Source organism: Sturnus vulgaris, chromosome 25 (genome assembly GCF_052056855.1).
Source record: "Sturnus vulgaris isolate bStuVul1 chromosome 25, bStuVul1.hap1, whole genome shotgun sequence".
Taxonomy (NCBI): domain Eukaryota; kingdom Metazoa; phylum Chordata; class Aves; order Passeriformes; family Sturnidae; genus Sturnus; species Sturnus vulgaris.
Genome location: NC_142267.1, coordinates 6,720,661 through 6,733,174, shown reverse-complemented (window position 1 = coordinate 6,733,174; position 12,514 = coordinate 6,720,661). Strand labels below are relative to the sequence as shown.

The 12,514-nt window shown below is 52.3% G+C and overlaps 1 protein-coding gene across 3 annotated transcripts in view; it reads left to right on the top strand.

The window, feature by feature from the left end:
• The window catches only part of PAX7 (paired box 7), a 107,914-nt gene that overhangs the window by 56,550 nt on the left and 38,850 nt on the right, over nt 1-12,514 (top strand). For all 3 annotated transcript variants that reach the window (XM_014888431.2, XM_014888426.2, XM_014888429.2), the window contains exons 6-7: nt 9,548-9,713; nt 11,299-11,492. In XM_014888431.2, coding sequence (XP_014743917.1) covers nt 9,548-9,713; nt 11,299-11,492 — 360 coding nt within the window. The remainder of the gene's footprint in view (nt 1-9,547; nt 9,714-11,298; nt 11,493-12,514) is intronic.

The following is a 12,514-nucleotide window of genomic DNA, read 5'->3' as shown; positions in this document are numbered from 1 at the left end:
ATTCCGCAGCAGAAAATCCTCCCTGGAACCTGATTCCCCCATCCTGTGCATGGAGGGATGCTCTGGGATCAGCAAAACTGGATTTTAGATAAAATCACGGATTTTGTGCAGGGATGAGGCCGGGAGAGCTGCCAGCCCCTGGAGCCCTGCAGAGCTGGGGATGGTTGGGATTCACTCCAGAGCCAAGGCCAGGGAGGAGCCCCAGACCCTGCTCGGTGTCACTCGGCATCCCCAAACCAAACCCCAACCCAGCCAGGCTGCACCGACCCCACTGACCCCAAACCAAACCCAAACCAACTCCATTGACCCCAAACCAAACCCTGCACTGATCCCATTGACCCCAACCAAACCCAAACCGACCCCACTGACCCCAAACCAAACCAAAACCAATCCCACTGACCCCAAATCAAACCCTGCACCGACCCCACTGACCCCACTGACCCCAAACCAAACCCTGCACTGATCCCATTGACCCCAAACCAAATGGGGCCTCCCAGGACTTTTAGGAGCAGAACCTTTACCACAAAATTTCCAGCCCAACCAGTCAGGGACCCAAATCTTCGTGCTCCCAATCCCAAACCCTTTGTTCCAACCCAGTAAAGCCCAGTAAGGGTTCAGGAACCTCCTGGGACACCAGTTCAGTTCCTGGGGTCAGCACTGGGAATTTTCACAGCAGTCAGGAGGAGCCTTTGCTGTGCCAGGGTGTTTTAATCCTTGAGCCACTGAGGCTTTTCCTGGAAGCTTTCCTCTTGGAAAAGCTTTTTTTCCTTTTTTCTTCTTGGTAGAGGAAATCTCGATGGCAGAGCTCGAGGTGCAGCTAAAGCCAGCCTGGCTGGGCTGGACAGAGTCAGGGGATCTGTCCTGACATCTGTCCTGACATCTGTCCTGACATCTCCTGCACCTCCCGAGGGGGCAGCATCAAATCAGGGTTGGCTGCCGGGAGAAAAGAAAAATAAAATATTTATAAAATATTTGTAAAATATTTATAAAATGTTGCAGCTTTCTCACAGCACCGAGCCCTTCCTGATGTTTGTCACCCCACCTGAGATCCAGCTGTGCTCAGCCAGAGATAATCAGGGAAGCAAAACTCAGGGTTTGATTTAAACTTCAGGTTTGGTTTTAGCAGCGTCCCCTCTGACATCTGAAATCACCCCTGGGAAACAGAACTTGTGAGAGGTGGAGCTGGAGAACACTGATGGCAAACAGGGCCCCAAAAGCTGCTTTTTTCCATGGGAATATTGTTTTATTTATAAATATTATTAATTTCTGTGCTGAGGGGTAAAGCTGTGGCACTGGGCAGGGCAAGGCTTGGAGCTGGGAGCTTCAGCCTGGCTTAGGATGGCTCAGGTGGAAATGGAAACGTCTGTCCTATTCCTTCTATCCCATCCCATCCTCAATATCCCATCCCCAATATCCCATCCTCAATATCCCATCCCCAATATCCCATCCCCAATATCCCATCCCCAATATCCCATCCTCAATATCCCATCCCCAATATCCCATCCCCAATATCCCATCCCCAATATCCCATCCCCAATATCCCATCCCCAATATCCCATCCTCAATATCCCATCCCCAATATCCCATCCCCAATATCCCATCCCCAATATCCCATCCCCAATATCCTATCCTCAATATCCCATCCCAAATATCCCATCCCATCCCCTCTACCCCATTCCCTTGAGGAAGTGTTTAAGGAAATGGCAGCCAAGGAGGAACCAATGTCCCAATGAAATATTTCTTCCTAACTAGGGTTTGTTTAACCAAAACCAGGTGATTTCCCAAAAAAATCCCCACTCACCTGTTCCTTGAAATCCTATAAACAGCTGCCACCTCCAGGAACTGGGAGATGCCAGCAGGAATTCAGACTGAATTCCTTGGATAATCTCATTTGTGAGGAGCCATTTGTTCTGCTCCACTAACCTGGTTTAATATTGAATATTTCATATTTATCTGCACCACATCACCCACCAGAGGAAGAGGCTCAGAACCAGAGCTGGGGCAGCAGGAAAAACCCACAGGCCCCAAATCTCTGTGTCCTCCTGGGATTTTTTTTCCTGTTCTGTCAGGAATCCTCCCAGTGGCCTCGGTGATGTCCCTGGCATCAGGGTCAGCAGAGCAAACATCACAAAAAATGGTGGATTTATGGGATCCCACCAGCACATCCCACCCTGGGATGGAGCAGGGAATATCCCTGGGGTGTCCCCCTGGCCCCAGCTCCTCTCTAAAAACTCCTCTGCACGCACTGAATTCCAGTTTTGGTGGGATTGGACAATGCCCTTGCTCTGCTTCAGGGGAGCTGGAGAGGCCCTGACCCCACAGAATTCCCTTTCTCCAGGAAAGGGATGGGTCCTCAGCTGACCCCAAGGAAGATTTGGGGTGTCCTGAAGTCCTGACCCCACAGAATTCCCTTTCTCCTGCTGGGAAGGGTCCTCAGCCACCCCTGTGGAACATTCTGGGTGTCTTGAGCCCCTGATGTGACAGAATTTCCTTTCTCCACCCAGGAAGGGGCCTCAGCCGACCCCATGGAATGTTTGGGATGTCCTGAGCTCCTCAGCTGACCCCATTGAACATTCTGGGGTGTGCTGAGCCCCTGACCCCACAGAATTCCCTTTCTCCTGCTGGGAAGGGCCCTCAAGCCGACCCCACGGAATGTTTGGGATGTCCTGAGGCCTTCAGCTGACCCCATGGAACATTCTGGCTGTGCTGAGGGCCATAAAAGAGCCTTTCCCACCTGGTTCCCTGAGCACAAACAGGTGCTGCAGCCCCCTTGGCTTTCCCAGCCCTGTTTCCATTTATGCTCTCATCCATCCCATCCATCTTTCTCCCACATCAAGTCCTGATTAGGCTGAGCAGGAACACAACAGGATTTTTTTTTCCCTCCCACAGGAGGCTCTTCTTGACCTTCCTTTCCTCTCCTTGTCTGACAAATTGTGGGAGCTGACCCATAGCTGGGATAATTCGCTCCAGCCCCATCCTGGCAGCAGCTGCTCCGCCAGGGATGAGCTGGGGGAGATTTCCAGCTCCTCTCCCATCCGTGGGAGGCCTGAGGGATATTCAGGATATCCAGGAGCAGGGAGCAGTGGCACAGTGGGTGCCACTGGCTGTGCCCTGGGTGTCACCAGGCCATGAGGAATTCCTTGGATGTTTCCTTCCCAGCTTTTTCCCGCTATCCCACCACTATCCCATCCCCTCTCTCCCATCCATCCATCCCATCCCATCCCATCCCATCCCATCCCATCCATCCCATCCCATCCCATCCCATCCCATCCCATGCCCATCCCATCCATCCCATCCCATCCCATCCCATCCCCTCTATCCCATTCCCCATCTCTGCTCCCCCTCAGCAATGCCAAACGCTTTTTAGAACACTTTTCTCTGTTTAAGCCTTTAATGATTTGAATGCTGATCCAAGGGGAAAACCCCAAAAGCAGCAGGTACAGAGTTCTGTGCTGCTCCCAGTCCCTGCTGTGCTCCCATTCCCATGGAAAGGAGCCCACGGACACAGCCCAGGCCCAGCTCTGCATGGAATCACCTCTGGGGCCTGCCCTGGGATTGGGAGCAGCTCCTGATTTCCTGCTGCTCACTTTTTCCCCAGCCCCTGCCCCAAGGGCCAGCCCCAAACTCTGAGTTGGCTCCGCAGGATTTGGGGAAGGGAATTTGGGGTTGGTTCTGTGGGATTTGGGGAAGAGAATTAGGGTTTTTTTCATCAGGATTTGAGGAAGGATCTTGTGGTTGGTCTGTAGCATCTGGGAAGGGAATTTGGGGTTTTTCAGCAGGATTTGGGGAAGGAAATTTGGGGTTGGTTCTGCAGAATTTGGGGAAGGGAGTTTGGGGTTGGCTCTGCAGGATTTGAGGAAGGAAGTTCAGGTCGATTCTGCAGTGTCTGGGGAAGAGAATTTGGGGTTGGTCCCCAAGATGTGGGAACCCTCTTGTAATCCCATCCTCAGAGAAACCTCTCCAGCAGCTCCAAACTTCCTCCTCTTCCTCCTCTTCCTCCCCAGCTGCAGCAGCCCAGGCTGCTCGCCATGCTGTAACAGGATCCCGTGGCAGGGGAATCTTTGGGCGCTGATAAAGCCCGAGCAGCCGGGAAGTGCGGGCAGGTTCCCTTTGAAGTGCACCTCGCATTACAGCGAGCTGCTCCAGCCTCGGGATTTCAACCACCAATAAAATGATTTATGAGCATAAAAGGCCCGAGCCACCTTGGAGCTGGGGGAAGGGGAGGAATTGCAGACGTCATTGGCTGCAGAGGCTCTGCTTTTTCTCCTCTGGGTTCGAAATGAGGGGCACAATGGACCTGGTCGGGCCATGGGACGTCCCTGCCTGTGCACAGGGAGATAAATCCCAGCAGGAGCTTTGTGCCAGGGCTCGGTGCCTGTGGGGCTGCAGCCTCCAGCCAGGCTCTGCTTTGCACTCCTGGGAATCTCCTTTGGTGCAGGTGGATTTTTTTGTGTTATCATCTCTCGCTTCTTTGGCCATGCTGCTCCAGCTGATGCCTGGGAAGGCTGAGCTGGAACAGAGACTGGACAGAGCAAAAGGAATAAAATAGAATGAAATAGGAATTTATTGAAAGGATCCACCTCGGGCAGTGCAAGAGCCTGGGCTGGGGCTACACCCAAATCAAATCCAAGTGGATCTTGGATTTTTCTCGAGTTTTTACACTTCTATAAGTTTTGGTTCATCTACACCTTGGGGTCAATTATTCAACCACAGCCCCAGGCTATGAAGTCTCAGCCCCGTGGCTCCCTTTCCTTTCCTTTCCTTTCCTTTCCTTTCCTTTCCTTTCCTTTCCTTTCCTTTCCTTTCCTTTCCTTTCCTTTCCTTTCCTTTCCTTTCCTTTCCTTTCCTTTCCTTTCCTTTCCTTTCCTTTCCTTTCCTTTCCTTTCCTTTCCTTTCCTTTCCTTTCCTTTCCTTTCCTTTCCTTTCCTTTCCTTTCCTTTCCTTTCCTTTCCTTTCCTTTCCTTTCCTTTCCTTTCCTTTCCCCTTTTCCCCTTTTCCCCTTTTCCCCTTTTCCCCTTTTCCCCTTTTCCCCTTTTCCTTTCCCTTGCAGTTGTTTCTGCTTTTTGTTGTCCTTGATTCTCCAGCTAGGAAGGAATTGTTTTGTCCAACTCCCCTGTGAAGAGACCTTACTAACACCTCATATGAAATTTCAGAGTTACACACCAAGCAGCAGAGATTCTGAAAAATACAAAAGCTAAAACCCACGGCATCACAACAAACGCCGAGATCTCGCTCTGGCTCCGGCACCGTCAGCAGTGCAAGAGCCTCAATCTCAGCTGGCTGAGTGTGGAAATCGCCCAAAATGTGAAAAATGGGGGGTTTATCCTCAGTTTAACCCCGTGCACGGGCTGTGTGAGGACTCAGATGGGTTTTGACTTCAATCCCAAAAGCAACAGTTTTCCCGGAGTCACAGGAGGAGCGTAATTAGGAACTGGATTTCTTTGCTGATAATCCTCTCCCTTGGAGTTTATCTTCCCTTTCTTCTCAAACACTGCACACCAAAAAGGCTCATCCCCAGGGTGACTGTACCTGGCTGTAAAAGGATCCAGAGTATCCTTTTATCTCCCTGTAAAACAAAGGAATTCCACGGGCTGTGGGAAGCAGGACGGGAGGTGCCGCTCTCACACAGGTGGATTTTAATCCTGAACAGATTTAAAGTGTAAATGAGACCAAAACCACCTCACACGGGGCATGAAACGGCACAAATCTGTTCTGAGTTGTGTTCTGATCACATGAGCGAGACCCCAAGCGCTCCTGTCCCATCCTAGAACATCTCACTCCCCATCTTCTCCCGGAGCTCCTCGTCCCCACTGCGTTTGCAGCATCTGGATCTTGGTTGGGGGAAAAAAAAAACCAACAAAACTTTCCCAGCCTTGGGAAAGTCAGAAATCTCTGGGGTGGCTTTTGCACTCCTGGGGTTCTGTTTCTCTTTCCCTCTCGATGCCTGGGTTTGGATCTTGGTGATGGTTTTGTTGGTGTTGGATTTTTATGTGCTGTTCTTTGCACTGGGATCTTGATCTTTTTGGAGTGGGAGCTCTTCCAGCCCTGCAGAGAAAGGTTTATTCCTCTCCTTCTCCTATTCAAGGAGATTTCTTTCTCTCGTTTTCCTCTGCAAGGGGAAGGTTTAAATCTCTCCTTCTCCTCTGCAAAGACAAAGTTTATTTCTCTCTCTTTCTCTGCAAGGAGAACATTTCTTTCTCTCTTTTTCCTCTGCAAAGGAAGGTTTATTCCCCTCTTTTCCTCTTCAGGGAAGTTTCTTTCTCTCCTTTTCCTCTGCAAAGAGAAGATTTCTCTCCTTTTCCTCTGCAGAGAAAGGTTTATTCCTGTTCTTTTCCTCTGCAAGGGGAAGATTTAAATCTCTCCTTCTCCTCTGTAAAGACGAGGTTTATTTCTCTCTTTTCCTCTTCAGAGAGGTTTTTTTCTCTCATTTTCCTCTCTAAAGACAAGGTTTATTCCTCTCATTTCCCTCTGCAAGGAGAAGATTTAAATCTCTGCTTCTCCTCTGCAAAGACAAGGGTTATTTATCTTTTTCTCTGCAAGGAGGCTTATTCCTCTCCTTTTCCTCTGCAAAGAGAACATTTCTCTCCTTTTCCTCTTCAAGGAGATTTCTTTCTCTCCTTTTCTTCTGAAAAAACGAAGTTTATTTCTCTCTCTGCAAGGAGAACATTTCTTTCTCTCTTCTTCCTCTGCAAAGAAAGGTTTATTCTGCTCTTTTCCTCTACAGGGAAGTTTCTTTCTCTCCTTTTTCTCTGCAGAGAAAGGTTTCTTTCTTTTTCTCTGCAAATAAAGGTTTATTCCTCTCCTTTTCCACTGCAAATAAACGTTTATCTCCCTCCTTTTCCTCTGTAAAGAGAACATTTATTTCTCTCCTCTTCCTCTGCAGGGAGGTTTATTCCTCTCTTTTCCTCTTCAAGGAGATTTCTTTCTCTCCTTTCCCTCTGCAAAGACAAGTTTTATTTCTCTCCTTTTCCTCCACAAAGCCAAGGTTTATTTCTCTCCCTAAGTACCAGGAATACTCAAGGTGTGGAAGTGGAAGGGAGTGACAGGACAGGAGCAGAGCACATCCACAGCCCCAATTCCAGACTGGAATTGTGCACCCATGCAGGACTAAAAAAAAATAAAAAGGGACAGGGGATCCTCTTTGCATAACCAAAATGTAATTTAGGTGATTTCTTTAATATCTTTATATCTCCTTGCATGACCAAAATGTAATTTAGGTGATTTCTTTATTCCTTTGTGCTGCTCCCAGAACCTTCCAGGGACTGGGCTGGATAAATTGCAAAGTGTCTTGGGGTTCATTCACAGCTCTCCCCTCGCTCTGTCCCAGATTTGGGTGCCAGGAGCACACGGGGTGTGAGTGACCCATTTCTGTCACCCTGCTGAGGGGCTGGGCAGCGCTGGGCGAGGAGGGCTTGGGTGCCAAGGACCTGCCAGGGCCCCACAAACCACTCGGGGCTGGCACTGACACCGAGGGGAGCCGGGGCTTTCCTGTTCTCAGTGTGCCAAAACCAGCGAGAAACTGGGACCAGCCCCAGGAAACGGGAACAGAGCCAGGGAACCCCAAAAACAACCCCAGGAAATGGGAACAGAGCCAGGGAACCCCAAAACAAACTCAGGAAACGGGGAACAGAGTCAGGGAACCCCAAAACAGCCCAGGAAATGGGAACGGAGCCAGGGAACCCCAAAACAGCCCCAGGAAATGGGAACAGAGCCAGGGAACCCCAAAACAGCCCCAGGAAACGGGGAATAGAGACAGGGAACCCCAAACCAGCCCCAAGGGAAAGCTCAGGGGACTCTTCCCAGCAGGCAGGAACAGGAGCCAGAACTCCCTGAGTGAAAATTGCATTTTCCAGTGAGAAAAAGATCCAGAATGAGGAATCATTTATAGGGAACTCGAGAGAAAGGTGCCCACTTTGGGATTTGGATCCTGTTTGGGGCTTGTGAGACCACGGTTCTGTGGGATTTGGGAAGAGAATTTGGGGTTGGTTCTGTGGGATTTGGGGAAGAGAGTTTGGGTTTTTTTCAGTAGGATTTGGGGAAGGAGTTTGGAGTTGGTTCTGTGGCATTTGGGGAGGGAGTTTGGGGATTTTTCAGCAGGATTTGGGAAGGGAGTTTGGGGTTGGTTCTGTGGGATTTGGGGAAGGAATTTGGGGTTGGCCCCCAAGGTGTGGGAACCCTTTTGTAATCCCAGCTCCTGATCCGAGGCTGAGCAGCTTTGGGAACCTGATGGGGGGGGGGGTCTCCCCCACTCCTGATTTTTGCTCCGTTTTTTCTCACTGCTGTGAAATTCAATCGTGTTTTGCAGCTCTTGAGGCCTCCCAAAGCCCAGCAGCTGCGTTCTCATCTGGCTTGAAAGTTTATCCTTGTGAACCCCAACCAGAGCCAGGCCTGAGAGCCCTCCCAGCCCGGGACACTTGGGCAGGGCTTGGGCAGGGCTTTTTACCCTGTAAAAGGCAAATTGCCCCAATTGAAATACGTGGGCAGCCCCAGAAAGGAGATTTCCCCCGAAAGAAATCATGTGGGAAAGAAAATACGTGGGCAGCCCTTTTTACCCTGTAAAAGGAAAATTTCCCCCGATAAAACACATGGGCAGCCCTTTTTACCCTGCAGAAAGGAGAATTCCCCCCACAATAAAAAGCTTGAGCAGCCCTTTTTGCCCTGTAAAAGGGAGTTTGCCCTCAATAAAAAACGTGGGCAGCCCCAGAAATGAGATTTCCCCCCACCAGACACACCGCACACGTTTAGGAAACCTCTGGAGCCTGGCGGGCGGAGCAGCGCTGCAGCAGAGCCGAGCCCAGCTTTGCCCCGCCGTTTAGGCCGCGTTTATTTAAGGCAGAGCAGTTGGTGCAGGCAGGGCTGGGCTCAGGAGGGGGAGCTGAGCCCCGAGCTCTGCTCATACGGAGAGAAATCCGCGAGAGGAATTGACAATAACGAGGCACGGCCGGGCCGTACCGGGGCAACTCCGGGGCTGCCACGGGATAACAAACCCCGGGATAGCCAAACCTCGGGATAAAGGAACCCCGGGATAACAAACCCCGGAATATCCAAACCCCGGGACACCCAAACCCCGGGATAAAAACCCCGGGATACACGAACCCCGGAATACCCAAACCCCGGGATAACAATCCCTGAATAACAACCCCTCCACCCCCCAGCCCGGAGCGGCATCTCCCGGCTCCCAGTCCCGCCCGGGCTGCGGGGCCAGCGGGGAGAAGGGAAGGGAGGAGCGGAGGGGAGGATTGGCCAGCACAGCCCAGGGCTGCGTCCAGGAGCGGCTTAAGCCTGGCTTTGGCTCTGACTTTGGCTTTGGCCAGAAGGTGTTGCTGTCAGGTGTGGTGGGCAGAGCTCAGGTGTCACGCCTGGGTGTTTCCTGTGCCGCCAGGTGTCACCCCAGGTGTTTTCTGTCCCCCCAGGTGTGACAGTCATCACCCAGGTGTCACCCCAGGTGTTTTCTATCCCCCCAGTGTAACAGCCATCGCTCAGGTGTCACCTCAAGGTGTTTTCTGTCTCCCCAGGTGTCACCTCAAGGTGTTTTCTGTCCCCCCAGGTGTGGTTCAGCAACCGGAGGGCGCGCTGGCGCAAGCAGGCCGGTGCCAACCAGCTGGCAGCCTTCAACCACCTCCTGCCAGGGGGCTTCCCTCCCGCGGGCATGCCAGCCCTGCCCCCGTACCAGCTGCCAGACTCCTCCTACCCCAGCACCACCATCTCCCAAGGTGAGCCCCTGCTTCCCTCCCACCTTCCCTGCACCAGGCTTGGATTTCCCCCCAAACCATCCCTTGATTCTCTCTCTGGGCCATGCTGGAGTATTTTGGGCTGGCCTTGGATTTCTTCCCAAACTATTCCATTATTCTCTCACTGGGCCATACTGGAGCAGCCTGGCCTTGGAGGTCCCTCCCAAACCATCCCATAATTCTCTCGCTGGGCTGTGCTGGAGCATCCCAGGCTGGCCTTGGAGCTTAGATTCCCTCCTCTCATTCTGTGATTCTCTCACTGGGCCGTGCTGGAGCACTCCAGGTTTGGAAGGCTTGGATTCTTTCCCAAACCATCCCATCATGCTCTCACTGGGCCATGTTGGAGCATCTCAGGCTGTCCCTGGATGATTGTCCCAAACCATCCCTTGATTCTCTCACTGGGCCATGCTGGAGTATTTTGAGCTGGGCTTGGATTTCCCCCCAAACCATCCCGTGATTCTCTTTCTGAGCCGTGCTGGGGCATCCCAGGCTGGGCTTGGAGTTTGGTTTCCCTCCCAAACCATCCCTTGATTCTCTCACTGGGCTGTGCTGGAATATTTTGGGCTGGGCTTGGATTTCCCCCCAAACCATCCTGTGATTCTCTTGCTGGGCCATGCTGGAGCACCCTGGGCTGGGTTTGGATTCCTCCTCAAACCAAGCAATGATTCTGTCACTGGTTCTGGAGTGTGACATCCTGCCCGTGGATGGGACAGTTGGGAGTCTCACGTGGTTTTTCTTTAGCTGGGAAAATCTGGGTTTTTCCCTGAAAATGTCTCCATTTTCTCCTCTATCCCAATCCCTTCTGCTGTGTCCCGGTGTCCCCTGGCTGCAGTTTTGAACAAGGGCCACGTCCCAGTGAATTGGGGGTTGCATGGGGGGTCCCTCACTCTGTTCTGGGGTTCAGCAGCAGGAATATTCCAATGGAAGGAATAATTAATTCCAGCTGCCTTTGGCCTTTACCAAGGAATTCGTGGGTTCTCTTCGGGGGTACAACCAAGTGAAAACCCAGACATTTCCCCCAAACCCAGACATTTCCCCCAAAAAAGTGCACAGCTGCTGGGTCCTGGGATGGCCAAGCCGCCATTCCTGCGTTTCCATGGGGTTTCCATGGGGTTTCCATAGGATTCCCTGAGGGTTTCCCAGGGGTTTCCAGAGGTTTCCCAGGGGTTTCCTGGGAGTTTTCCAGGGGTTTCCTGGGAATTTCCATAGAGTTTCCTGGTTTTCCCAAGGGTTCCATGGGGGTTCAATGGAGTTTCCATGGGGGTTTCCTGGATTTTCCCAGACGTTTCCATGGAGTTTCCTGGGCTTTCCTGGGGGTTTCCATGGGGTTTCCCGAGAATTTCTTGGGGGTTCCCTAGGGGTTTTCCATGGGATTTCTCTGAGGTTTACATGGGGTTTCCATAGGATTTCCTGGGGGTTTCTCGGACGTTTCCTCGGTTTCCCAGGGATTTCCTGGGGGTTTCCTGGAGGTTTCTCGGAGGTTTCCTGGATTTCCTCTGGGATTCCCGCGGGGTTCCTGTTTCTGCCGGGGGTTTCCCAGCCCGTCGGTGTCCCTGTGTCCCCGCAGACGGCAGCAGCACCGTGCACCGGCCGCAGCCGCTGCCGCCCTCCACCATGCACCAGGGCGGCCTCGCCGCCGCCGCCGACTCCGGCTCTGCCTACGGCGCCCGGCACAGCTTCTCCAGCTACTCCGAGAGCTTCATGAACGCCGCAGCCCCCGCCAACCACATGAACCCCGTCAGCAACGGCCTCTCCCCGCAGGTACGGCACCGTCCTCACCTGGTGCGGGCTCCGGGAGCGGGGACACCGCGGGGACACCACGGGGACACCGCGGAGAGCTGGCACCGCGGAGCGCTGGGGGCTCTGCGGGTGGTTGTGGTTGTTGTTGTCGTGGTTGAGTTGTTGAGAGTAATTAGTTCGTTTGTTAACGAGCAGCAGCTCTGTCCTGAGCCTAGTACTGGTCATTCCCACGGCCAGGTTGGGGTGAGGGGTCACCGACACCTGGAGCATCTCCCAAAACTATTCCAGAGCTCCTTGATCCCAAGGACAGCACACCTGGCTGGCCCCACACCCGGCTGACCCCACACCTGGCTGGCCCCACACCTGGCTGGCCCCACACCTGGCTGACCCCACCATTCATCCTGGCTGGCTGATTTAGGCACGACCTGGAGTTTGTCCAGGTCTGGCTGGACCACAGATCTGAGCCCAGATGTGGAGATTTGGGATTAAAGTCACAGAACTGAGCCCAGATGTGGAGATTTGGGGTTTAAGTTTGGGCAGCTCGTGCAGACAATCCTGCTGATGCTTTGCACAGGGTGAGCTCTGCAGGAGGAAAGGAGTTCCCAAGCTCACCTTTGCTTCCAGGTGGAACTGAAAATGAGCAGCCAGGATTTGTCCTTATCCTGAGGGACACCAAATCCCGTTTTTTCCACTCTCAGTCACTCGTGTGATGTGGAGTTGTGTGAAGGGCAGTGGTTGTTTCAGAGGCATCTGTTCATTTAGGACGAGAAACCAAAATAATTTGGAACTAGAGAGAGAAATGAGGGGGGCACCTGAAATGGAAAAGCTGCAGCGCTTTGGGGATCTCTCCATGGTGAAAACAGTTTGTCAGTGGAAAGAGGGAATTCTGCAACTTCTCTGGAATGGTGCAAACCCCCCACTCTTGGCTTTGAATGAGAAAGTGTTAAAATGTGACTGGAATGAGGCAGAGTGGGAAAATACTGAAATATTGACTGGCATGGAGCTGGATGGGAAAATATTGAAATGTTGACTGGCACAAGGCA